The following is a 27,891-nucleotide window of genomic DNA, read 5'->3' on the forward strand; positions in this document are numbered from 1 at the left end:
AATTACCTTAAGGTAATTTATATAGTCTATAAGTTTGTCATCTTAATGCTAATAATTGGTTGCTGGAGTATTTCTACAGCTTTGGGAAAACTCATCTGGTGGCCTAAACTAAAGAGAGGGGCTTAGTACTGGAGCCTCCAGCAACACCATGGCTGCTGAATTCCACAGGTGAGAAGTGTTTCTTATTAGTGATGAATGAGAGAAACTGCTAACAGAAGATTATCAGATAAGAAATTTCTCATTCCTACTGCTATCGCACAAGAACATTTTGTATGCAAGTATATATTAAAGTTCAGGCACTCAATGTGCTGATGAGTGATATAAGAAAAATGGTATTTTTTTCTGTTCAGAATATTTTTGGTCGCAATCTTTTTGTTTTGGTAATATAGTTAACTTTATCATTATGAACTGATTAATTTTAGAACTACTTCTGTGGGAATCAAGCAAGACATTACCCAGCAAGAGACTGATGAGAGCAGAGTTTTCAAGGTTGTTCAAGGTTTGTATACTTAACACAACTATGTTTAATTTTTTGTTAGTGTCTTTGCTGCTCATCTAAAAGAGCACTAACAAAGTTTTAAATAATTTCTTTTTTAAAGAAATAGACACATGCAAGATATTTGTTAGTACAATAATTATTACTACTGGCAACAGAGAAAAGGAATATGTCTTTCACTTTCTGTTTTAGTGTATGTGTGTTCTTTGAGAATTTTCATTTTTTTTGACAAAGGAAAAGCCCAGCACAAGCTCATGTGTAGATTAGTTACAAATGTAATGTGTAAAATGTTGCTTTCAGTCATGACATCACATACAAAATAAATGTTAAGAACCCCATTCATGTGACATTGAATTTTAATATATTTTGCCCATTTGTCTCTGATACAGCATTGAGAAAATAGCTTTATGTTGGATAGCTCTTTTGGTATATTCTTAATACACTGGATGTGTTCTAGATTTCCATACATATTAAATATTTTGCTTACAAATAAAGATGTCAGTGCACATTTATTTGTGTTCACTGGAAGATTTAATTCATCTGTGCACTGCAATTGATAGACTTTCAGAGAGAAGACTTTGCTGTTTCAAATTAACATAATTCTCTTCAAACAGGACTACATTAATGCAAAGTAGGAATCTTTAAGTTCACACTGATGAGGTCCACATGGGGGATTTAGAGTGCGGCATTTTGGTGTGCACTGCTATTCACATCTCACATTCCAAACTGCAGGGCAGTGTTGAGAGCCCTTATACTTCAAAAACAAGAGAACTTGGATGCATGGATGTGCTGTTTAACAAGCAGTGTGGTAAGTGGGAGTTTTTTGGAAAAACATCTTCATGTAAACATTGTTTCCTTTATTTCTCCTGATGCTTAGGTATACTTAAAGAGAAGCTAAGTAAAAGGGGAGTTCGTGTTGTAACAGGATTAGGAAAATACTTTCGAGAACTGGATCGGAAGAGAGATGGCGCTTTCTCTAAGGCAGTCTTTAAACAAGCTCTAACAGTATTTCATTTAGAAGTGCCTGAAAAGGTAAGTCTTGATGCAACTGTAATCAAGAGTGTGATTCCAAAGCGATTGTCTTCTAAAAGTTTATGGAGTCGCTACTTGCCTTCATTTAAATCTGCAGTTTGATAACTATATTTGCTGCTTTTTTGTGGTTTTTGGTACTTCTGCTTTCAGTCCCATATGAAACACTTTTAAAAAAGTAACAGGCCTTATTTAAATATCATAAAGAAGCAGAAAGGGCACAACCCAATTTTGTTTCTTTTGCAGGTCTCCTTTAAAAGACTAACAATAAAAAAAAAATCCTGGGGCCTAATTGAGAGAGAGCTAGTATACTTCCAGTTGATAGGTAGGGTAGGAGAAACTTGCTTAAAAAAGGTTACTGACTGATTGATTGGTAGCTTACGATTTCTGTATCCTTCACTGAAAGTTTCTTTATTGCAGTCTAGACTATTCCATGTATTAGATTGGGTGGTAGAGTCCCATTGCCAAAATAGATTACTCCTGAGGGAATTCTGAGCTACTGTGTCTGTGCATAATTAATGAGTCCTGCATATTTTTAATTTTTTGCGCAAAAAAAAGCGTCTGTGAAAATGTTGCTGGAGTTCTGCCTTTTTGCCCACCAAAGGGAGATGTGGTTCAAGAATAGCAGCAGCTCCCAGCAGAAAGTAACTTCTGCAGTTCCGCCTTTTGTCCACCAGAGGGCCCTGTGGTAATAGAACAAAGCAGCAGCTCCTCACCAGTGAGGGATGAGAAAGAGGCCCGCCTTCATTGCAGCGGGCCAGGTCAGGAGACCGGCTATGGGGAGACGGACAGTGTGGGGTACTGTAGGGGTCAGACAGAGGCTTATAAGGGATATGGAGGGAGGACAGACTGAGGCAGGGGCTGAATGTGAGTGGAGGCACAGTAGGGAGGGAGGCGCAGGGGCCACATGGTGATGGGGGGGGGTGCAGAGCTACATAGGGACAAGGGGTGACTGAGTGGGGGACAGAGACACATGGGGACGGGGAAGGCAGACAGGGACACATAGGGACAGGGGGTGGCTGGGTGGGGGCACAGAGCCACATGGGGTTGGGGAGGGTGTGCAGGGCCACATGGGGATGGGCAGAGTGGGTGTCTGAGTGGGTATGAGGGGCACATGGACAGGGAGTGCAAGGACACATGGGGACAAAGGCAGATGTACCTGACTGAATGGGAGAGGCTGGGGTCAGCCAGGGTCTTCATGGGGGAAGCTCTCTAACAATCCCTCCCCTGCCCCTCCAACTTGTTCCATACTTTTTCCTACCCACACCCAACAGCCCTTCAAGTTCACACCAAGGCTCCTTCCCAGCGATTTACTTCCTTCTCCCTCAGCTCCTCCATTACCCCTGACTTCCCCAAGCTTTGCACCGCTTCTGAGGGGTGCGGGAAATACAGTTTTGTATTATAGTTTAAATGTATTATTACTCAGAGTTCTGTATGAATATGCCCAGTAAGGAGTCTATTTGTCAAAAAAAACATTTCGTGAATCTTTTTTGTTGTCTGTATTGTTACAGATGTACTTGCTGACAGGTATTTTGAAATAAATTACCAAAAATAATTGAAACTGTTCTGATTATATTGTGTTGTTTTTGACAAAATATAAAAATTTTTGCAGAATTTTAAAATATTGTGCACAGAATTTTTAATTTTTGTTGCATACTTTTTTTGGGGGGGAAGGCACAGAATTCCCCTAGGAGTAATAAATGTTGACAAGCTGTTAGTTAAGGATCTCAGGAATTCTCTACTCTTACCATCCAAGAATGGCAGGGGTTAGTCATAGGTGGTGTCTCTGATTGCCATTAGTGCTCCCATGACTGTTGCTTGTGTTACTGTCCTGAATTCTTGGAAAGAGTATTGCTTCTATTGCTGCTCTTGGCTGGTTTTGTTGACGTTGAGGGGAGATGAATTTAAATGATCTTCTCTGTAAAATAAGATAATTTCTTGCAGCAGGAGGTGCTGAGTTCTGAGATTGAGTAAAGACAGTCTGGGTTTATCAACTGGTTATTTAGTCTTGAAAAATTCTGTGGGGTGTGATTTTGCTGCATCTCTGCTACAGGAGAAGTGGGATTTATTTGCCTCCTAAATAGCAGTGGCATAGGTTTTAAAGCTTTTATGGGTTTTCAGTAAACTTTGGGAATTTCAGAGGGTTTGATATCCTCCTAGAGCAGGGGTGAGCAAACTTTTTGGCCCAAAGGCCACATCTGGGTGGGGAAATTGCACCGGCCCTGCCTACATTCATGGCCCTATGTACAAGGATATTTTGTGCCCTAGGTGAAACTTACACCTTGCACCTTCCCCCACCCTGCACATGGGATTTGCCCCTCAATGAACCAAACAAGCCTTTATAGACCCCAGAGGCCAGCTGTGCCCAGGGGCTGCTCCCCAGACCAGGTTCCCCCCTCCCCACCTCCTCAACTCCCCTGGAGGGTGCACAGCTCCCTCATGAGCCCTCCCCTTCCCACCCCACCCCAGTGGCCCCCGCCCCAAGTCCACTCACTGGCTTTGCCGGGCTTGGGCCATTGTAGCCGCTCGGCAGAGAGGAGCCGCCTTCCAGAGGCACCGGAGAGCCAGAGCGTCCTGCTTGCGGTGGTGGCGAGCCCCAGCCATTGAGGAGCTGGCGCGGCGCAGGGGGGCAGCAGTCCTGGAAAGGTGGCTGCGCCACTAGCAGGGAGCAGCCACGCCCCCCCACCTCTCCTGCCCAGGCTGCGGCCTAGCACCCCCCCCCCCGCCCACCGGGGCTCCTGCGGGCTGCAGCGGATGCATGCGCCCCCCTTGCCTAGGATTACCATATTTCAACAATCAAAAGAGAGGACAGGGGAGAGCCCCGCCCCCATCCACTCCCTCCCCCCATCCCTGCTCCCTGTCCCCTGACTGTCCCAACCCCTGTCCACCCCCCCACCCCCAGACAGACCCCCGGGACTCCCACACCCCATCCAACCACTCCCCGCCCCCTGACAGGACCCCCAGAACTCCTGACCCATCTAACCCTCCCCCTGCTCCCTGACTGCCCCCCGGCCCCGGGACTCCCCTTACCATGCCCATGCCGGTCAGACGCTGGCTCCACGTGGAGGCAAAACACGCTGCTGCACACACAGCCCCTCCCCTGCAGAGTGCTGAGGCTCACACGCCCGGGAGCCGCAGAACCCAAGTGCGGTGAAGGGGGGGAGGCGGGGGGCGCATGGGGGCCAGCGCCCGCATGCATCTGCTGCAGCCTGCAGGAGCCCCCAGTGGTGGGGGGGTATTGGGCTGTAGCCTGGGCAGGAGGGGTCGGGGGGGGCGCGGCTGCCTTTGCAGGGCTGCTGCCCCCCTGTGCTGCACTGGCTCTTCCATGGCTGGGGCTCACCACCCCCACAAGCCAAAGCTCTGGCTCTCCGGTGCCTCCGGAAGGCGGCTCCTCCTTGCCGAGCCAGGGCACCGCTTTTTGGCCTCCCCAACCACTTGGTGCCCTAGGCAACTGCCTAGTTCACCTAGTGGTTGCACCGGCCCTGAATGTAGGGTTGGGGTGTGGGAGGTGGTGCGGTGTGCAGGAAGGGGCTCGGTGCAGGAGAGGTGTGGCAGGGGGCTCAAGGCAAGGGGTTAGGGGACTCAGGGCAGAGGGTTGGGGTGCGGGGTGCAGGAGGGGTTCAGGGTGCAGGCTCCAGCCTGGCGCTGCTTACCTTGAGCGGCTCTGGGGTGGTAGCAGTAGGCAGTGGGGCTAAGGCAGGCTCCCTGTCTGCCCTGTCCCCATGTCGCTCCCGGAAGTGGCCAGCATGTCCAGCAGTGGCTCCTGGGGATGGGGTGGGGCAGGTGGCTCTGCTGCGCACTGCCCTCACCTGCGGGTACCACCCCCGAAGCTCCCATTGGCCACGGTTCCCCATTCCCGGCCAATGGGAGCTGCAGGGAGCAGTGCCTGCAGGTGAGGGCAGCGCACAAAGCCCTCTGCTCCTCCCTCCCCCAGGAGCAGCAGGGACGTGGTGCCAGCCACTTCCAGGAGTGGCGGGGGGCCAAGGCAGTCAGGGAGCTGCCCTGGCAATCCCACAGGCTGGATTGAAAGCCCTTACAGGCTGGATCCGGCCCACAGACTGTAGTTTGACCTCCCCTGTCCTAGAGGGTGGGATCAAGCCCTTAGTCCTTGCTTTAACTACCAATGGTCAGTCTGTCGTACATAATTGTTTGTATTTTAGTGAATGCAGTTGCAGTCTTTCCTTAATAATGTGATTCTCTTATTAATTTGTAATAGAGTCTATTATATATGGAGCTGACTAGCTTATGTTCAGACAGGTCTTGTAAGACGTAACTCTGGAAAGTCACTCTTTTTAAATTGCAGGATTTTGAGTCTTTGTGGCTTATTCTTGATGACAACTGTAATGATGAAGTTGATTATGGGGAGTTCACTCGCGCCATTATTGGGGAAATGAATGAGTATCGAAAAGCATTTGTTAGAAAAGTAAGTTCATTCTAAATATGGATATAACAATATAAATGAGAAAAATCTGAAATTGTTGAATGCCTGGTTTTGGTCAATAATATATTACAGTTTTTGTTTTTTTTTTAAGTTGTGTATCTGAAATTTAGGCATCTAAGAATGTCGTGCTCGTTTGTTAAACTAATCTAAATGTAGATTTAAAGGGCTGCGTCTGCTTTGCTTGTGTGGAACTACTCAGTTTTGATTTCTGCAACTGGCACCAAAAAATTTCCATTATTTCATGAGTTATTAGTGTGCTCTCTGTACTTACCCACTCTTACAGTGCGGTCTAGTGGATAGGTCACTGGACTGGGACTCAGAAGAGCTACCTTTCATTCCCGGTTCTGCCATAATCCTGTTGGTTGATTTTGGGCAAGTCATGTCAGCTGTGTGCCTCAATTTCCCCTTCTGTCAAATGGGGATGATGACACTGACCTCTTTTATAAACCATTTGAGATCTACAATTGAAAAGCACAGTGTCAGCACAAGATATCTCTTTTATTTATTTAAAGTACCATTTTGTGAGATGATGCATGTATGAAAACCGGATAGATGAAGGGATTGGTAATGTAATTTGTGGAGCCTTTCATTTTCTAGGACCCTTGTTAGAATCCACCCCATATTGTAGTGACTGGAAGTTGTTAAATACTGAGAACAATGCCCTGCTTTTTGGTATCTTTATTCCTAGACGACCTGTTTTTCCCAGTCTTGAGTCCCACACTGTGTGAGTAATGCCACTGAAATAAAGATTGAATTACTAGTGCTAGTAGTAAAGTATCAAGGGGTAGCCATGTTAGTCTGTATCCACAAAAACAACAAGAAGTCTGGTGGTACCTTAAAGACTAACAGATTTAGTTGGGCATAAGCTTTCGTAGGTAAAACACCACTTCTTCAGATGCTAGTAGTGTCAATGCAATACGGTTACTGGAAATTTAACTGAGTTCTTTTTCTGCCCCATATAACTAGTTGTCTCTGCCTTTTGCAACAACAGAAAAAGATTCTGTAATCAGTTCTTAATTGACAATACAGCTTGATTTTAGATCCTAGGTTGAATTTGTAGTATTAGTGAGGAAAAAAAGATGTTTAAATTTTATATAGAAGTCACTGAGAAAAAATAACTATAGAATCCCACAATGTTCTGAGTCCGTTTTCTGACTAAATTGCAGGCTGAGATTGGTCATGTAAAATATGTAAGTATTTCAGTGTAAGTGCAAATCTGTTATATTGGACATAAAAATATCTGATGTAATTAAATACATTCATGTAATAATTTCTGCTAACTTCTGTACCGCATTTCCTTTTTATCTTTGCTTAGGCTTATATGAAACTTGATTTCAACAAAACTGGCAGTGTACCTATGGTAGATATCAGAAAGTGTTATTGTGCCAAGAAACACTCTCGAGTGTTGTCAGGTAATTCATGTAAAAAGAAATATTTTAATTAGTTAACTGATCTTACTTGTTGGCAGAGATACAGTACCTGTGAATTGTTGCTGTTATTATAAGCTGTGTTTCCTAGTGGCTTGGACTTGAGGTTGTTAATTAGAATTATTTTGTCCTCTGGTCAAAACACCTAGACAAACACCAGTTAGGAAAGCTCTAGTCACTACTTAGTCCTGCCTTGAATGCAGGGGAGTGGACTAGATAATCTATTGAGGTCCCTATCAGTCCTACACTTCTATGATCCTCTGGTCACCTGTAATTTGTCTGTCTTATTAGATCTGACCAGGGAATTATAGACCATCAGCCTAACTTCGATACCTGGATAGATACTGGACCAAATTGTTAAACAATCAGAGTATAAGCACCCACCAGGTAATAGGATTATAAGAATTAGCATGGATTTGGTAAAAAAAAAAAAAAAATCATGCCAAACCAACCTAATTTCCTTCTTTGACAGGGTTATTGGCACAGGAGATGAGGAAGAAGTAGGCATGGTGTATCTTGATTTTAGTAAAGTTTTGATACAGTCCCACATGAATTCTTGTAAGCAAACTAGGGAAATGTGGTCTATATGAAATTACTAAAAGTAGGTGCACAACTAGTTGAAAGACCGTACTCAAAGAATAGTTATCAATGGTTTACTGTTGAACTGGGAAAGGTGTATCTAGTGGGATCCTGCAAGGGTCAGTCTTGGTTCCGAAACTATTTGATATTTCCATTAATGACTTGGAGTGGAGCACGCTTATAAAGTTTGTGGATGACACTAAGCTGGGAGGTGTTGCAAGCACTTTGGAGAACAGAATTAGAATTCAAAATGACCTTGACAAATTGAAGAATTAGTCTGAAATCAGTAAGATGAAATTCAGTACATTTAAGAAGGGAAAAATCAAATGCACAACTACAAAATGGGGAATAACTGGTAGGTGGTAATACTGCTGAAAATGATCTAATGGTTATAGTGGATCATAAATTAAATGAGTCAACAATGTGATGCAGTTGTGAAAAGGCTTATATATTCTGGGGTGTATTAACAGGAGTGTCCTATTGAGTTATGGGAGGTAATTGTCCTACTCTGCTTGGTACTAATGAGACCTCAATGGGAGTACTGTGTCCCGTTCTGAGCGTCACAATTTAAGAAAGATGTGGACACATTGGAGAGAGTTTGAAGCCACAATAGATCAAAATGCACTACGGATAGTGCAAAGCAGAAGGATCCACAGGGGCACTTGGTGCATGGTAGGCTTGTGGGCAGTAGATTTATACCCTGGCTGCTGTGCACTGAATTGCCACAGACACCAGCTCTAAACGTATCCAGGATTGAAGCTACCTTCTGAGTAAACAATTAATATTTTTCTGGGGTATGGAGTTCACTAATCCCTTTATAATTTGAAGTATTTTTACAGTGTGTAGCCCATTTTCTTTTCAGGGCTATAAAACAGAATTTACAAGGTTTAAATCTCATGTTGAAGAAAAAGGACTTTAAATCATAGAAGAAATCCAATTTCAAGAACACACTTCCATAGAACAAATTAATATTGGATTATTTTTATCAGTAATGTTTCCTAATTTCTTGAAATATTTTGTATAGTTTATAAGAGTAGCATAGTCCATCTATCTCTAAATTGTATCTAAAAACTCAGAATAAACTCCAGTCCTTGCAAAAATCAGTGGGTTTTCTATTTGTTTTTTGTAAATAACTGAGTTGTTTCCAAAATGCATAGAGCCTGGAGCATTCCCATATATTAAAGTTATTCTGTTGCCCCCTGTCATAGCACTGTTGAGTAGAATCACTCAGTCCCCTTTATGAAAGAGACAGGAAATTTTCCAAGGGATTGCTTTAGGATTTCATAGAATAGAATACATTCAAGCCGCATGAAAAAAATGTTTCAACATTTGAGGAACTTCAAGCCTGTTACTTCCAAAAGAAGTGTTCAAACAACTGTGTTCAAATTATTTCATAGTTCTAAAAAACTGGATGTATTAAAAAGGGAACTATCTAATAGCAGTCGGGAAGTATACAGCATTGGTAAACTGTCCAGTTCAGATGTCCACACTTCAAGAAAGATTCTGGAGAGAGTTCAAAAGAGGGCCACAAAAATGACTTAAGGACTGGAAAACAAGCCTTACAATGAAAGGCTTAAGGAGCTCAACATATTTATCTTATTGAGAAGATTGAGAGGTGAATTGATCACTGTGTATAAGATAGACTATATGATAGTGGGGGCTTTTCAACCTTGCTGACAAAGGCATAGCAAGATCCAGTGTTTGGAAGCTGAAGTTAAAAATTCAACCTTGAAATATGAGGCAGTTTACTAGCAGTGAGGGTATTTACACATTGGAAGAGCTTACTTGGGTGGAAGGGTGAGTGGTGGAATTCACCATTGCTTGGACTGTTTAAAACCAGTTTAGAGATCTTTCTAAAACTTATGCCTTAATCCAGCTTTTGGGACAAATTCTGTGGCCTGTGTATGCACAGTTTGGATGATCATGTGGGTGGTCCCTTCTGCCTCTGAAATCTGTGAATTTTCCTCTTTATCCACTTCCTTTATGGGCTGTGGGGAGAACAAGATTGCCTGCATTGCCCTCATCATGCTCATAACAGTGGCAGCTATGCACTAAGATAATAACTAATCAAATCTTATGCTTCAGGGCTTCAGCTGGTTGCCTGCAGGGGTTCGGAAGCAATGCTTTTTCTTTGAAGCACAATTGGCCAGATGTATTCTGGGTTTTTTTTCACCTTCCTCTGAAGCAGTAGAGATTGGCCACAGCTGGAGATGGGACAGCAGATGTGGTGGAACAGTGCTCTGAAGTGATAGAAAGAATCCTCTTTCTTAAATGCCTGGCTGGTGTGTCTTGTTCACATGCTCAGGATGAAACTCCTAACCAGATTTGGAAGTAATTTTCTTCTAAGTCAGACTGGCAGTGACCTTGGGTTTGTTTTTTGTCTTCCTCTACCGCAGTGGTTCTCAAAGCCGGTCTGCCGCTTGTTCAGGGAAAGCCCCTGGCGGGCCAGACTGGTTTGTTTACCTGCTGTGTCTGCAGGTTCGGCCGATCATGGCTCCCACTGCCTGCGGGTCGCTGCTCCAGGCCAGTGGGGGCTGTGGGAAGCGGTGCAGGCCAAGGGACGTGGTGGTCGCCCTTCTCGCAGCCCCCATTGGCCTGAAGCGGCGACCCGTGGCCAGTGGGAGCCACGATCGGCCGAACCTGCAGACACGGCAGGTAAACAAACCGGTCCGGCCAGCCAGGGGCTTTCCCTGAACAAGCAGTGGACCAGCTTTGAGAACCACTGCTTTACAGCAAGGGATGTGAATTGCCTAGTAGGGTCATCTAGGCCTGTCTCACCGAAGCAGTTCCTTTCCATTGCAGAAACCTTGGGTGGCTGCAGATTTCGGGATGGAAATAAATTTTTTTCTGCAGAAGCCTGTTGGTGGTTTCCCATGGGGAGGTTAGCAGGAACAGATCCTGCAAGGGGCTCTCCTAAGTTAGAAAGTGTCCTGGGGGAAAGTGAAGCATGCCAGAGTTTACAGTAATGGGGACAGATTCTGCACAATTTAGGGATCCAGGAGCCTGAAGTAGAGGGAGGGTCTGAGCCTCTCATATACATTCAGTTCGCCACCTGGTGTGGCAGGTTGATACACCTAAAACTAAGAGGAAAAGAACCACTCTGAAACACCCGCTGGAAGAGAAAGTGAGCCCTGCGTGAAGGCTAAAGGAATAGCTAGCCCAAGGAAGGAGGTGGTATCTTTGGAGAGAGGACTATTACTTAAGTATAATTCTTAGTTTTTGAGATACACTTCAGTGGGCTGCCACCCATTTGCTCTCCTACAGAGTAATTTCTACTATTCAGCTTGCATACTGGAATATTTTTCCATTTAACATGATTTATTGTTGGAGTATTTTTCCTTCCTGCTCCTAAAAGGAACTAACCAAGGAAAGCTATGGGACAGTATTGGCATTGAACAGGTATCATGATAGATGTCTTATAAGATTCTCTAACTGCTAAGAACTCTGTAGTTAGGGGAATTACTGACTGGCCTCATGCTTAGACCAGGGACTCTCAGGGTGAAATCCTGGCTCCACTGAAATCATTGAAATTTCACTTCGGAGGTGGTAATCCATTCAGATTGTATCTTCAGAATTACAAATATGTTACTTCTTTTCTATGCTAAAAGTAATTTGGGATGTAATCTTGATCAAGAAGAAATCACTTTGTGTGTTATAATCCAAAAACTCATTTAGAATGCAAACTTTATTTCCTAAGCTGTTTCTAGAGCTCTGAATTTGTATTGCACTAAAACACATTCACTTAATCACAAAGATTAACCTTTTAGTAATTTAGAAGTGTGCTACATACTGCATCATTCTGTTTTGGAGTCCTTTGAAGAAGCCTCTGATCTCACTCTCCATTTAAATCTGTTTTGGACTGATGTACTGAGGAGGTAGTGGTGGTGGTGATAAATGTAACGAGATGTCCTATATTATGTAGATGAGACGGTTCTAGTAGCCTAAATCAAGTGAAAACAAATCTCCACTATTCAGATTGCATTACCCATGTATAGTAAACTAAATTCTGGTTAAAAGTAAAGACAGCAGTCATTTCTTTGGACAAATACATTTTAAAATCAAAATTTTGTAGTTTGCTAAAGGAAAAAATCTTCACAGACACAATTTAAAAAGTTTTTTTTCCTGTAACTATATCATATGCTTTATATTGAGTGTTCCTGAGAATGTGTTTAATGGCAAGTAATATTTTAACAGGTGATGCCACAGAGGAAGAAATTAAATCTTCATTTCTAGAAACACTAGAGGATGCCTGCAGCAATTCCGGTGAAGTGTCATATTGTGAGTTTGAAGATTACTATGAAGGATTAAGTATTGGAATCATGAATGATGAAGATTTTGTTAATATTTTAAGGAATGCTTGGGGAATTTAGAACTGAAGAATATATAGAATGTAAAAAAAAAACCACCACTCCAAATGAGGAGTAAATTAAGTGAGGATTTATTTTTGATATGAGTTACTTTTTGAATGAATGTTTCAAATTTGTTTTAATAGTCTGAAAATATTTGAGAGTAAATTTTCAGAATGGTATATGTTATACATAAAGCTCCCTTTGAATATTTCTTTTATGTACATTTTGTGTTTTATTAAACTGTAAAATTTGTAATAGCTTTGTGCATTTCCATCTGGCAGCAGGATCACTTGTCTCATTAAAATACTGTAGTTTATTTTAAAAACAGTAATCTAGAATATAAACATAGGTGAAAGGATACATGCAAGAGAAAACTTACTATGCATCATAAATACCTGTTGTATTGTTGAGAAGCTTTAGATTTGACTATATATGTTATATATGAACACAGTGTTTTTTCTCTAAAATGTGTTGCTCATAAAAGAGGACGTTTGTTTTATGAAATGCGTAGGGCCAGATTCTGCTTGGCTCTTATGTTGATGAAAAGGATGCAAGTCATCCCTCTTATCTCCCCCAAGTTGGAGAGAGATGCACAATACCAAAAATGCATAGAAAATTAAGAACAGTGTATACCATCTTTTAATGTTCTAATTTTCAGAGCAAAATACAGCTTGTTCTGAATATATTTACTGATCTTCATCAGACATAGTAGATTGAACCACAGGTTCTCCAAAGATTTTAAAGAGATGCTTTTGACTAGAGTTTGGCTATACTGTGCATATAGGTTGGAGAAACGTGTTCCAGGGCCTGTAATGTACTTCAGGCTTTACAACTTTTTGCTGAAATGTTTTTTCAAACAAATAATAATTTACTCTTTCTAGATTGTGACTTGCATACATTCTGCTGCTATGATCGTTATTTTTGGTGGAACCTTAATGGTAAACTCCTTAGTCCAAACTGATAGGTTAAAAAAAAGAAAAACCTTTCTAAGAAAGCAGCAATTACAACTAAAAAAATTAAATTTCTAGTCCACACCCCGCTCAAATTTTTCTTACTACTGTAAATATTTAATCAGTTGTGCCTTTTAATAAGATACGTTTTGTGAATCCTGAAAGATTCATTGTATTAAGAAATGGAAAATGCCTTACTGATTTTTTTCTAATTATATTTCATAATAGTCTTGGTGAAAGATATCTTTAACACTAGGGCCAGTTTGGAATCAGACTATATATGTTCAGTCTTGTGCTATTAAAATGTAGTTTGCTTTGTACTTGTCTGATTGCATTTTGATTTATGATCTGTCTTGTGTTCCGTGGACAGCACAAGTTTCTTCTGTCAGACAAAACTTGTTGCTCACAGGAATTTGAGGACAACCTTGAGATTTGTTGGACTTTGGTCAATCTCTTTGTCAGGCTGGTTTATTCTATCTATATAACCTTTTCCTTTGCCTATTTTTAACTCATGCCCCCTTGCTGTCTGATTGTTAGTTTCTTGTAGCCCCTGCTCTTTTGAACCCTTGCTCATTTTTAACATCTCTTCCTGCTGTATTTACTATTTTTATATTTAACTTTCGGTTTTTATATTTTTAATGTTCTGTTTCTGATTTTTGTTTATTGTAACCATTTCCTATTTAACCATGTCTTGTGTAGCTTATGTTTACCTCTTAACTCTTATGTAATTGTCCCTCACTCCCTTTATTTCCCCTCCCTAATAAAGATGTCCCTTTTCCTTTCACATTACCCATTGTCATTCTGTGATAATTTACCCATCAATTCAGCTCCAAGTGAAGGTTTATCTCTGTTCTTTTGGTCCACCATAAACATGTATCCATGTCTGCTATTAAAGAAAGTTCCATGAATGCTTACCCTGATGTCATTCCTCTGGGGGTTGATAAAAGGTACACTTCTCCACTCCTGCTGGAATCTACCCTCCCTGGAGAGATTCTGTAGACTACCTGGGATGAAATTGTTGGTGCTGGGGAGAAGAGATGGACCTGATTCCCCTGCTGGGTGTCATGTATATCTGTCCTAGAGGTTTTACAGGAAAGCACTTGTTTATGTGCTAAAAAACACATGCATCAAAATGCCATTTTTACTGATCTTTTAAACACATCATCTGTCCCATTAAACTCATTGACTTCATTGGAGTTAACAGCAGAGATGTGTTCAACCCACTGCTTGTGTATGGGTGCCAGTGATTTGGGAACTAAATATGGGTCTACAGCTTTGAGGTAGTAAACCCAAAATGTTCTTCCTGGTAAACAGCAAAATGCTAGAAGGAAATATGGAAATTTAATATCAGCTAGCTCATAGAAAGAAACTATTTCTCAGACCGTGATTCCTATTTACCTAATTTCACCAAATTGCTAAAACATGCTGGGCCAGCCTTTGCACGTAGATTACAAAATACATTGGCAAAATTGTCTTCTCACGTTAAAAATATGGGGGAATATTTTGCGAGAAAATCTCCATGATGATGGCTTCTCTAGTCATCCTGTGCCCGCATGGGAAGGGCAGGAATAGCCCCCAGAAAGCTGCCCCCCTGCTTGATGAATTCCTGGCATGACAACTATCTGTACAGAAGCCCTATGGCTCATGTCCCTTGCAATTTATGTCTTTGCCTTGCTCTTGTTAGTGTCTGTTCTTTGTCACATAAATCTGACACTTTAAAGTTGAACATAAGTCTGTAGTTGTTTTGCTCACATTTTTGTTCTTTAGATCCTGAAGGTACGTTCTCGACCAAAAAGAAAAGGAGTACTTGTGGCACCTTAGAGACTAGCCAATTTATTTGATTTAATAGCCCATCCAAAGTGACAACTCTCTATTACCAGCAGGAGAGTGAATTTGTGTGTGGGGGGGTGGAGGGTGAGAAAACCTGGATTTGTGCTGGAAATGGCCCAACTTGATGATCACTTTAGATAAGCTATTACCAGCAGGACAGTGGGGTGGGAGGAGGTATTGTTTCATATTCTCTGTGTGTATATAAAGTCTGCTGCAGTTTCCACGGTATGCATCCGATGAAGTGAGCTGTAGCTCACGAAAGCTCATGCTCAAATAAATTGGTTAGTCTCTAAAGTGCCACAAGTACTCCTTTTCTTTTTGCGAATACAGACTAACACGGCTGTTACTCTGAAACCTGTCATTCTCCTCGACCGTCATCCACAATAAATACTAAGGGCTAGATTTTTAAAAAGTATTTAGGCACCTAGTAGAATTTTCAAAAGTGCCAAGGTGCTTGGGAGTTAGGTACTTTGGCACTTTTAAAAATCTCATTCGGTGCCTATTTGAATTTTTAGGCGCCTAAATACTTCTAAAATGTGGCTCCAAGACACTGGAGATTCACATCTCCAATCAAATGATTAAGTTCTGAGGCTGAAAGACTCAAGTGTCTAATGTTTCATGCTAATGTGGTGTTTTCCAAAAATTCTATTTTGTACAAAGCTGGTAGCCTCTATCCTTCAATTAAATGAGAGCTCCAACTTGTGAATCTTTTTGCCCTTTTTCTTTTTTAGTCTCTTCTCAAATGTCCCAATGTTTTACTTGAGTGTATCCTGACTTCTTCCATTATTATTTACTTGAAAGGTAATGTGGTTAAACCGCATCTCTTGTTGCTACCAAAGTTTTGTACCATTAAAACTGCTTGGCGGTATACTTGTGAGAAATCTGGGATTCCCAATGTCTGCCTCAAAATACATTTCAAACATATCTAGTAGATCTATGTTTGATGTTCTTGGCATTGCCTAAATGTTCATAAATAGCCGGTGCCCTCAGTACTGGTATTCCCATTCAGTAAAGCTATTTAGCTGTATCTGTAAGGCAAGTTCTTCGCTGCAACGCAGAGCTCAACAAAACAAATCATCTTCAAGGCTGCTCTAGCTTATGCTGATTGCTAAGGCCCTAGGAGCTGTTTATAGCTGAGGATATCCAGAGTGCAGTATGCTATAGATATGTCCTGTCCCTCTCCTTGCACTCACCACCAGGAGGATGGTGTAGAGATAAGTGAATGAATCTGTTTGACTCAAATGACTATTTCAATCGTGGTGACTCTGGCCACTTAATTGAATGAATGTGCATTGATGAGTATGTTTCCCTCTAGTCTAAGGGCTGCAGTGGTAATTGAAATCTTGTGTGGTATCTAATAAAAACCACACAAACACACACAATATCCTCTCCTCCACCTCTGTCATTAAATGGAATGGTGGCATCCTGAACCGGAAATGAGAGCTCTGATAATGAAACCTTAGGAAGCACCAGTGGGATAGCTGTATCAATCTGTCCGATGCACAGATATGAAATAGCCCTTGTAAGAATTGATGCCAGGGATTCCATGTCAAAGCTTGATCGTGTCCTGAATTCTTTTGGTAGTTCAGGTCCAGGCCTATTCTTTTGGGACAAGCAAAAATACATGTTTAAAAGAATTGTGCACCTTACACACACACACACACCACCCCAGTCTAAAGGAGGGGCACAGGACTGATTACCATGGCATCATGTTTTAAGTTCCTGGGCAGAGGTGATAAACTTGGGGCTGAGGGGTTGTAGAAGAGGAGAGAACAGGACGCCAAATCCTCTCCCAAGTGTATCCCTTCTTGAAGAGCTCAGTATCCAGCGATCTTTCTTCCAGGAAAAAATAAAGCCTGCCCTCAGTCTTGTTAACATGAATGCAGACATGGGATTTTGTAGCTATGTGTTGGATTTTATGGAGGAGAAGGATTGGTTGGATTTTCTAATTCTATTTAAGTTCTTACCACAGTGACAGGCCTGGCATATCTGAATGTCCTGTTGTCAGCCTTTTTTTTTTTTTTTTTTTCCCCTCTGTCTCGGCCAGAGCCCCTACCCATGGGAGAGGATGAATCTCTTTCCCTGTCTTTGGCTATAGGCTTGAAAGGAAAGTCTTGGCTTGTACATTTTTTTTCCTGTCCTTTCTGAGGTGGAAAGGACTTGTTACTTAATCTAATGAAAGGACAAACTTTGTCCAAAGGCTCAACAAGGTTAGTACCCCCATCACCCATTTTGCAACTTTAGAGATTGAGAATTTGGAAAGCTGGTAGTTATCTCTGAGTGAGAGATTGAATTCACAGGAAATGATGTTGCTGTATCAAATGAGGCACCTGCCCTGAACAAAAAGACCAGGAATGTTTTCCTCAGGACTAGTTTGATTTGTTTATCCCTTGAATTTTCCAGACCATTTGCTCAGGTGGTGACTGCTTCAGAAGAAAGTGTGGCAAAAAGGTGCCTACATGTGTGGAGTGGTTATAGAGTTCCTGGTCCTGCACACTGAGAGGACCAGGATATGTTGAGCAGGGAGCTTAATAAACATAGGAATTTTCTGGCTAGGGAGTTCTCTAGTGTCAGGGACCAGGGCATAGGCATTCTGGCCTAGTGATTACAGCTGGGCTGGCATCACAGAGTCAAGGGGCAGCCACGAGGGGGTGATTGGCAAGCAGGGATCAGAATAGTTGTGAGAGCCTACATCAATAGGTAAGAGTCAGGGTCAGCGTCTGTCCAGGATCATAGCCCAGAAGTAACTATCAGGCTGGAGTCAGAAGCCAAAGATCTGAGAACAAGGCAAAACAAGATGAGATCTAGAGCTGCAGCAAGCCAGACGTCTGAGTGGTTGCCCAGATAACTTCCTTCAGTACTCTCCAGGGTTAAATAGTAAGCATGGGCCCATCATTCTGGTCCCTTTGGTGCCTAATTGCCACAGTGGTCCTTAGATGTGGCTCTTCATGGCCTCCTGGTGGTGATGTGAGTGCCTGCTGTCCCATGTGCCACAAACCCAGGTTCCAGTCCCCACAGATCCTTATATCTAGTTGCTGCTTAAGGCATGGCTCTTTATGTTTGTCTTCACACTATGTGGTGTCAAAAGTGAGTGTATCCTTTCTAAAGAAGGATGGAAGGAGGGGAAAAAAGAGCTCCCCAGTGTGGTGAGTAAGTAAGGAAAGTGGAAAATCAGGCGGAGACCTGTGAAAGCTGCAGCAGAAAGGTGGCAGAGCCCTGTCTCACTGCAGTAATGGAACCATAGCACAAATGGCTATGTTACAGAAGTTTAATTTTGGCACTTAGGAGCTGGCCTTGGTGGATCCATAAATTCGAGCGGTTCTGGATTGCTTCTGCTTAAACAGAGAAAGCACAAAAATAGCAGGGAAATGTCCTCATATTTGCCATGGCTGATGCTGATATCCTGTACCCTACCTGTCACTGATGAGGAAAAGAAAGAATACTCCAAAGTGAAAGAGGCTTTTGATGCCCATTTCAAAAGCAGACAATATTATATACGAAAGGGCCAAATTTAATAGGAAGTGCCAGGAACAAGGGGGAAATATCTGAGACTTTCATTACTGTAGTTCATAGTCTTAATAAACATTGCAAATAAGAATGTTAAAAGAAGAAATAAAGATACCAGCACCACTCCTGTCTGAGACACAAGTTTATCAGCACAGTTTTGGTTAGACCCAGATCTCACACTAGCAAAAGCTATAGCTGAAGTGAGAATGCAAGAAACCATAAAGGAACAGCAATCTGACTTACATGCTAGCAGCATAGGGAAGACTGCATCAGACAATATTGATACAGTAAAGAGAAAAGACACAAATATGAAAAGACCAGTGAGGCCAAATTTACAACATAAGAACAGTGCACAGAGAATGGGAGAGCAAAGAACCTTAATAGGAGAGAAAAGCTCTGGAAAATATGGCAAGACACCACCACCACTGGCAACAATGCAAAAAGAGACCAGATGTAGAAGATGCCACAAAATGGGATATTTTGCAGCAGCAAGCAGGTCACCAAGAGAAGTTGAAACAATCCAAGAGGGAGTGTTATCCTATGACAGTGAGTCCATAGGGACTGTGTCCTCAATAGAACAGACAACACTTTGGTACACAAGCATGAATCTCAACAATTGAAACTGTAAATTTTAAATTGACATTGAGGCATCAGAACATTTCCAAAAGAGAATCTCTCAGATTGTGTCAGATTTGGCTAGCAGATTTGGTATATGGTAGAGAGAAAAATGAACATGATGAGAGACTACATGCAGTTTTAAGACATTTCCAACAACCAGCCTAAACTCATTTTGGGAAATTCTTACCAAATTTAGCTCATGTAACAAAACCCTTAAGAGATCTCCGTTAATGATCAAAATATGTGCATCTGGGGTAGCCTGCAACAGAACACTTTTAATAAAATAAAAGAACTACTGACCTCCACCTGTTTTGACACAAATATTTGGCACAAAATTTGGTAAACTATTCAACCACAGTAACAACAGACGCTTCCTATGGGTTAAGAGCAGTTCACACACAAGACTGGGCAGAAGGCAACCACAGACCTATTGAATTCACCTCAAGAAGTCTCACAGAATCCAAACAGCAGGTCTGCTCAAGTGGAACAGGAAACTCTAGCAGTCACTTAAGCACAGATGAGCCATTCACAGGCCCATCTGTTTGGCTTGAATTTTAACATAGACCATTAATGGCATTATTGAGTTCAAAGCCACTGGGTGACCTTCCACCTATGATTCAAAGATTTCAACTGTGGCTGATGCAGTTTTCTTTCAATTTTGAACATATCCCAGGGAAAGCACTCATAGCCGCAGACATCCTATTTGAAGTCCCAGTTGAGCAGCCGCCAACAGAAGAAGAAAAGGCTTTAGAGACAAAGTCTATGTTGACCTTGTTCTGGTGGCAATTCGTATCTGCCAGCTAACTTCAGTAAGTTGGAGATGAGCACTTTTGATGGGAGCTTCTGCACCTGCTGCCTGATGGAGGCAGAACTCCTAAGGCCTTCCTCAGCCTGGTATTTCTCTGACTTCACCAGCTCTACATCTCAACAACTGTCCCCATTTTGGCACAGGAGACATGTTAGGATTGGCAGATACACTGAAAGGAGCTAACAGCAGTTTCACTTTTCAGGGGTTTGAGAGACTTTCTCCTCAACTTTTTCCCTCCAGTTCTGTTCAGTGATGTTTCTCATCTCTGTAGTTGGGCTTTGAGTTGGACTGAAACTAGTTAATTTAGGTTCAAAACTATAAACCCGGGACATTTCCATTCTTCCCTGAAAAAGCTTGGGTTCACTCCCCTTACCTTTTTGCTGTTCTCTGTTTTGGGGAAAAACACTAGCCAATCCCTCCATTCCCCTCAACCTCTGATATCCTTTTTGGGAGGAGAGGGGATTTGGCCTGTTCCCCATGTCCTCTGCCTCTGAGAATTTTGGCTAAGAGGCCAATTCCTCTTAGGAAACTGACACTTCACTGTGATACCACAGACTGCACCACACATAGACTACGGAAACTCCAGGCCATTACAGAAGAATATGAATTAAAACAAGTGGAAGCAAGAAAAACCGGTTGAGAGACATATACAGTAGCAATATATCCTTTTGTTACGACCTCTGTTAATTAAGTGAATTTTAATGCTTTCTATAACTCTCTCTAATTTTGGGATCATATTATTTTTCTTGACACAAATTTAAATCCTGCAATTAAGCTGATAAAATGATTTTTTGCTTATAAAGTCATTTCCTTTGATGACAGTGTTTGCACTGGTGGTGACATTGACTGCAGGTGGCATTCATGAATGCTGCAATTGTTTCTGCTTTTTAGACTAGTTAGAAATTATTGTATCCCACCTCTTCCTCCTCAATCTTTCAGGACCAAATGGAATAGCAACTGAGATTTGGAAGCTTAAAGTGCTGACCTAGCATGGCAGGACTTCATCCAGTGTTCTCAGGATAAGAGGATTTAAGGTACTTGAATGCCAATGCTCCAATTTCACTCTTTTTATAATAGGATGTTGGAAAGGGCCGATAAAGCAAGACAGTTTATACCAAATTATAATATGATACTGTGCTTTTCATGGGTTTAATAGACTTAAGGGACAGGGGACTATTAGTGTTACATAGTTTCAAAGTGACCTTAGGGAAATAAGCACAGAGTGAAGTTTTGGATTTTAAAAATAAAATAAAAAACACTGGAAACAGATCTTCCTGTGCTGGCAATTGGCTTTCCACCCCTTTAGTGGATTTCCACTTTCATCTCTGTGCCTTTTTTCCATACTGCCTGTATTCCTGATGCGCTCTCTTAGCCCGTTCTGCTGTGCTTCCTCCCTTTTCTTCTCCAAAGCTAACTTCTTCCATAAAAACTAGGAAGTCTAGGCCTTCCCTCAGAAAATGTTATCAAAATAATAAAAACACAGAACAAACAAAAATAACTTGTAGGGATGAGTGGGTGGGAGGCCTGATAAAACCACTGCTCATTCACTTACTGATTGTTGCTTCCCATTGCTTGGCTCTGATCCATGTCCCACTGAAGTCAGTAGACTTCAGTGGGAGATGAATCAGGACCTTTGTCTCTGTGCTTTGGGCTAGATTGGCCCCAGTAGTGCACAGGTTCACTGAGTGATGATAGAGGGAGATTGCAAAGAGAGCCCCATTGCACACACTTCACAAGGGTCAGGGACAACCCAAGACCTTGTGTTCCAGGTTGCTTCTTGCTGTACCCTCGAGGAGCCAAAATCTCCCCAAATGGGGCAGGGAAGAAGTGTGAGATAGATAGCTTTATTCTTCTCCCGCTCAATAGCCAGTAGATCTGATCAGCGACGATGAAGGGAATACACAGCAGCAATGGTGCAGCATGCATACTCCCTGCACATCAGTTGGCACAATTTCGCTCTCTTGGATGGTGTGGCTCTGCACTGCCACACAACACAGGGTAGTTTTCAAAGTACAAACTTTGGCCTTTTTTGTTCAGGTTATAGTTCTTCGTGTTTCTACTTGTTTGTAAAATACCTAGCATGCTTTTAGAACTATTGTATGAATGAATAATAATCTGGTTTTGGAAACCCCAAAAGAAGGCTCAAGAATACTCTACTCTAATCCACTTTAACCGTGATCAAGCATATTTTATTTATAGGGCAAAATATGGGACAGTAAGTTCAAAGAAACCCATATTGTTAATGTATTGTACTGGATACTAAATGCAATTTGTGTTATGGTAAAGTAGACCCAATTAAAAAAAAGTGTTTAAAAACGCTGCACCAAAATATAATTAACAGGCAGGTTCTTTTATTGGGCATTATATTTGAACATGTCTGTTTTTATGGAAGAAGTTAATTTGGTATATAATATATTTGTTCAACAGACTGGTTTTATCAGATTGATTTTCTATCCTATTTTATTTTTGATACATTTGATGGCATATGAATGATACTTTCTCCTTTCCTCACTGAATCATATTTCTGTGGAATTTTAATGTGAGTATTATATCCTATTACTCCATGATATGGTAAAAAGGCACATAAGCCACCTCCACTTAAAAGTTACCTATAGTTCTCAAAGTATGGGGCATTCCATACTGTTGCAGAATCATGTCATTCTAATAAAAAAAAACACCGAACATTGAGAAATCTGACTTCTCCTACTCTGCTTTCAAGATGCAGGATTTTTATTATTTCTTGCTGGTCTATTTTTTTCCTGCTTTGACTTTAATGAGGCTCTCTGTAGGATGGAGAGCTTCAAGAGTTCTTATTCAATAAGAGACAGCGAGAAAGCACTTGTTACAAAATGAAGATTTTCTTCCAACTCTCTGTTATACTTAAATCACTGATGGTTCCCCCACATACTTTTCCCCACAATGAATTAATATCCTATAATAATACTCCAAATTACATAGCACCTTTCATCTAGAAGGAGCAGCATACAAGGTGCTTTACATACTAGTAAGGTTCATTAACTCATTCATATTTCTTTTTGGTTTAATTCCATTTCTCTCATCAAAATAAAAGGAATTTTAAAAGAGGTCGTCTCATTCATTCCTAATAATTATGAACATGAACATTTCTGCATTCCTTTTTACTTTACAGTCTTTTGATAACTTCTCATACTGACTTGCACTCTTAGATTGTACAGAATATTTGATTGAAGGTAATCATAGGTATGCCTTATGAATGCATAGTCTAGAACAGCTGACACATGGAAGTAAAAAGTTATGAGTTTAAAAAACAAACCCCACAACTAATAACAGCATTGCCACTGACAGTTGATTCTAGGATTTCTAACACCACCTAGAAACTTATAAATATAATGAGGGGGAAATATTGGGAATAATCTTGGCAGTAGAACAAAAAATTGACATGGTAGGAAATAACTTATTAATCTAAAACCATAAAGGCTCTGGTAAGGATGACGATAAAGTCTTTTTTTATTTTAATTAAGCTGTATTATATTAATACCGTATTGTGAAATTGAACTCATTGCTGACAATGCAGGATACAGTTATGCTTTCCGTCTAGGACAAGATTGTCATAAAGGACAAAAAACTTTTTGCTGTGTATTTCAGAATATAGTGGAGCTAGGGAAAGAACTTAAGTATTGAGTCTCCTAAACAATTTTTGAAAAGCCATGTTAAGAGCCTAAATCAGTACATTTTAAAATTTGTTCATTAATGAGCTTGATAAATGGTTACATTTTTTCAGAGTTTAACGTAGTATTACAATTCATTGTGGTAATGCTAAATTTTAAACTGAAGCTCTTTTCTGCATGAGGGTCAATAATTTTTTGGTAGCCTTTGCAGTAGTGAAAGCGATTGTTCAGGTTGCAACTCCACTTTCATATAATCCCAGTTTTCACTCTGTCTTCCACAAATTTTCTTCTTTTAGTCACAACCCAATTATTTTTTAAATTTTATTGTTATGTCTTATTGTAGGATCTAGGAACCTCAATCAAAAATCGGGGTCCAGTTGTGCTAGACCAGGGGTGGGCAATAATTTTTGCCGGGGGGGCCACTCCAAGAATTTTGGTAAGTTGTCACAGGCTGCACTTTTCTACTATATTAATGGAGCAGGTCTGAGGTCTGGGAGGGAATTTGGGTGCAGGAGGGAGCTCTGGGCTGGTGCAGAGTGTTGGGGTGCAGGAGAGGGTGAGGAGTGTGGGCTCTGGGAGGGAGTTTGGTGCAGGAGAGGGCTCCAGCTGGGGCAGGGGCTTGGAGTGTAGGAGGAGATGCAGGGGTCTGGGAGGGAATTTGGGTGCAGGAGGGAGTTCCGGACTGGTGCAGAGTGTTGGGGTGCAGGAGAGAGTGAGGGGTGCGGGCTCTGGGAAGGAGTCTGGTGCAGGAGGGGGCTCCGGGCAGGGGATTGGGGTACAGGAGGGGATGCAGGGTCTGGGAGGAATTTTGAGTGCAGGAGTGGGTTCTGAGCTGGGGTAGGGGGTTGGGGTGCGGGAGGGGGTGCCAGGTGCAGGCTGTGCCTGGGAGGTGCTTACACAGGCGGCTCCTGGCTGGCAGTGCAGCAGCGCTCCATGGCCCCAGGCCGTGGCCCCAGGCCTCTCCTGGAATCGGCTGCAGCTGGCTGCTGCTCTCACGTCTCTGCACGCCCCATGTGGGAGGGGGAGCAGCGGGTCTCTGTGCGCTGCCAATGCCCACAAGCACCTCCTGCGCAGCTCCCATTGGTCGGTTTCTGGTCAATGAGAGCTGTGCGAATGGTGCTGGGGATGGGGGCAGTGTGCGGAGCCACTTCCTCTCCCCCATGCCCCCCCGCAAGGGGCACACAGAGACATGCCAGCAGCAGCCAGCCGCTTCTGGGAGCGGCCTGGAGCCACGGCAGGCAGGCAGCCTGCCTGTGCGCTCCGCTGTGCCATGGGACGTTTAGTGGAGATCGTGAGTTGGTAGCCAAAGAGCCCAGCTGGACGGACAGAAATGTTAGATGAGCCAGATCCAGCCGTATTTTGCCCACCCCTGTGCTAGGCATTCTACCAACTGGTAATACAGGAGATAGTCCTTGCTTCAGAAAACTGAACATCTGGGTATCAGAGAGGATGCAACAGGTGGAAGAAACAGACAAACAGGGATGGAGGATTGGTATGCTGTTAACAATGCAGCAAACAGAGGTGAGCATAAAAGCAGAAATCTCAGCTTTCCCCTTACCTAAGTAATATCAGTCAATAGTGACTGTATAATGGTATGAAAAAAACTGAGCAAATCTGGTCATTGTTGTAGACAAGACATAGAGATTTTCTAAATGAAATATCAAAATTGTTTGTTTTATGTAGTTGAGGCCTGGCCTGATATGAGTAATTAACGCCTGGAGGGAGGCATCATTTCTTGGAGGATAGAATTAGAGAGCTAGGAAGGTAAACAGATCATGAGGCTGAAAACAGAATGTTTGTACTAAATCAGGTAAGTAACTAGGTCAGTGGGCTAAAATAAAAAACAGAATGTCTGAGCCAGCTAAGATAAGAGTGAAAACTAGGGATGCCAGGCATCCAGTTTTCGACTAGAATGCATGGTCGAAAAGGGACCCTGGTGCCTCTGGTCGGCACCGCTGACTGGGCCATTAAAAGTCTGGTTGGCAGTGGAGGGAGTCTGTAGCAGCTCTCTCTGTGGAGCTCAAGGGCGGTGCGAGCCCTGGCAAGCAGGGGGTGGATCCCAGTGGAGGGGCTGGGAGAGGCACGCGGCTGCAGGCTGGGGGCAGCATGGTTTACCCCAGGCAGCAGCCGCCACGGTGGCCAGGGACTCCCTGCGGAGCGGGCATTGTGGCCTTTAGGAAGTGCCTACAGTCCCCTCCCTACCCATCCCGCTGCTCCCCGGCTGGCAGGAGCAGAGAGAGGAGCTGGCCCAGCTCCCCAGGGGCTGCATGCAGCCGGTGGCAGGGGAGGGGGCTAGAGCGAGCCGCCATCGCCTGCTCCAGGGCATAGTAGCCTGTTCCACGGGGGCTGCTGCATCAGGTTCATCTCAGAACCATGTGACCAGCACATAAGGGGCTGTGGGCTGGTTAGTCTCCTCCCAGGGATGAATGGGCTGCATGGAAGCATAGGGCTAAAGTTGGGCTGCTCTCCCTGGGAATAGGTCCAAGCAGAGTCGGGCAGCAGCTGGGCATGGAGGTTCCAGCCAGTGGCGAGGCTGGAGGGGATGAAGGAGAGGGGCCGGAGGGGGGGCATGTCACTGCAAAAGGTGGGAAGATAAGAAGGGGGCCTGCAGCAGTGGTCTCCCTAGAGCTGCTGTGATTTGGGCTATGCTGGGGGTGCAGTGAGCCAGGGGCAGAGGTGGGGGTGGGTGTCACGGGGAATTCTCTTCCCCCCCCCCCGATTCCTTCCTGCATTCCAGAGAGCAGGAAAAGCTTTTGTCCTTGGTGGGCTGGCCAAGCCATGTGTCCAGGATTCATGGCAGACAGAGCAGCCTCTGAGGCCCAGGAAATGCCAGGGCAGCACTGCTATTTAAGGGGCTGCCTGAGATCAGTACTTCCTGGAGCCCCTACAAACCGTCAGAGCCACCCGGAGCCTGCACTCCAAACCCCCTCCTATGCCCCTGCCCCAGCTCAGAGCCCCCTCTTGCACCCCAACCCCCTCATCTCTGGCCTCACCCCAGAGCCCACACCCCCAGCCAGAGAGCCCTTACCCCCTCTTGCACCCCAACCCCCTGCCCCAGCCCAGCGAGGGTGGGGGAGAGCAAGCAATGGAGGAACAGGGGATGGAATGAGTGAGGGCGGGGTGTTGGGGAAAGGGCAGACGAGGGTCTTTGGTTTTCTGAAATTAGAAAGTTGGGAACCCTTGTGAGAACACCCAGGGAACCATTTACTTACAATAGACAAGATAACTTAGGAATGGGTAAAGAGTGGGTTGAGCATGGACAATGCATGGATGAAACATGCTGCACAGGGATTGGTTCCTGCAAAGTAACCAAGCCAATCCCAAAATGTGTGATGCAATGTAGTAAATGCAATGAAATGTGTAAATATATATAAAGGAAGAGCTTTTCTATGTAACTTTGGATGTGTGGTATGCCCGGCCTACACCCACCAGCTACTCTTGAGTCTGATCAACTTAGCATAGCTTTGCTGTATGCCAAATAAAGGAACCTGAGTGATGAAATCAGGAGTAGAACTGAGTTTTTTTGATCCCAGAGAACTAGATGAAGTTTCTACCAGACCTGGACAAGGTGTTCTGGATGGTGGAAGAGGTCTCATGTGGAATCCCAACATTTTGAAAATTGACCTTTCTGACATTTTTTGTTTTTCAGCCAAAACTATTTGCCATATTTGACTCAAAATCACAAATAACTTCAGTGCCCTTGAAAAATGAATTTTTTAGTAAATGTACTATTCACTGAAAAAATTTCACCCAGCTCTAGTTGAAACCCATACTCCTCATTAGCCATCCTAGTGGCCTCCTAAATACATTGAATGGGTGACAGCATAGGGGGGCTATGGCACCTTGCAGAAGAGAACCCTTGGGTCAGAAGAACAATTGCCCACAACTACCCCTCTGGGTTCTCTCAAAAAAGAAATGAAGTAACTCTATCCATCACCACTAGGGTTCACAAGAAAGTCAACAACAACAAAAAATTTGACAGTATTGTCAAATGCTTCTGAAAGTTTAAAAAGAATTAGCATGGATGATATTTTCATCCACTGCTAGGTGGAGATCAATTCATGCAACCAGTACAGTTTCAATCCTATACCCAAACCTATAATCTGATTTGACCAGAATCAAGGAAATCTGAGGACTCAAGAAAATAACTTGCCATGCCATAGCCATCTTGGTGTCCTTTCTCCATAATTAGAGATGGGATACCAGTCAG

At 43.0% G+C, this 27,891-nt stretch overlaps 1 protein-coding gene across 5 annotated transcripts in view; it reads left to right on the forward strand.

The window, feature by feature from the left end:
- CAPS2 (calcyphosine 2) overlaps window positions 1–14,638 on the forward strand; it is a 55,572-nt gene extending 40,934 nt beyond the window's left edge. For 3 of the 5 annotated variants that reach the window (XM_084630077.1, XM_084630079.1, XM_084630080.1), the window contains 5 exons: window positions 423–499; window positions 1,374–1,528; window positions 5,829–5,948; window positions 7,282–7,378; window positions 12,167–14,636. In XM_084630077.1, coding sequence (XP_084486203.1) covers window positions 423–499; window positions 1,374–1,528; window positions 5,829–5,948; window positions 7,282–7,378; window positions 12,167–12,342 — 625 coding nt within the window. In that variant the 3' untranslated portion in view covers window positions 12,343–14,636. Of the gene's footprint in view, window positions 1–422; window positions 500–1,373; window positions 1,529–5,828; window positions 5,949–7,281; window positions 7,379–12,166 lie in introns of all 5 variants that reach the window. The other 2 variants (XM_084630078.1, XM_084630081.1) reach the window with 2 other exon arrangements.
- The last annotated feature ends 13,253 nt before the right edge of the window (window positions 14,639–27,891 follow it).

Source organism: Lepidochelys olivacea (genome assembly GCF_965140295.1).
Source record: "Lepidochelys olivacea isolate rLepOli2 genome assembly, chromosome: 1".
Classification (NCBI taxonomy): Eukaryota; Metazoa; Chordata; order Testudines; family Cheloniidae; genus Lepidochelys; species Lepidochelys olivacea.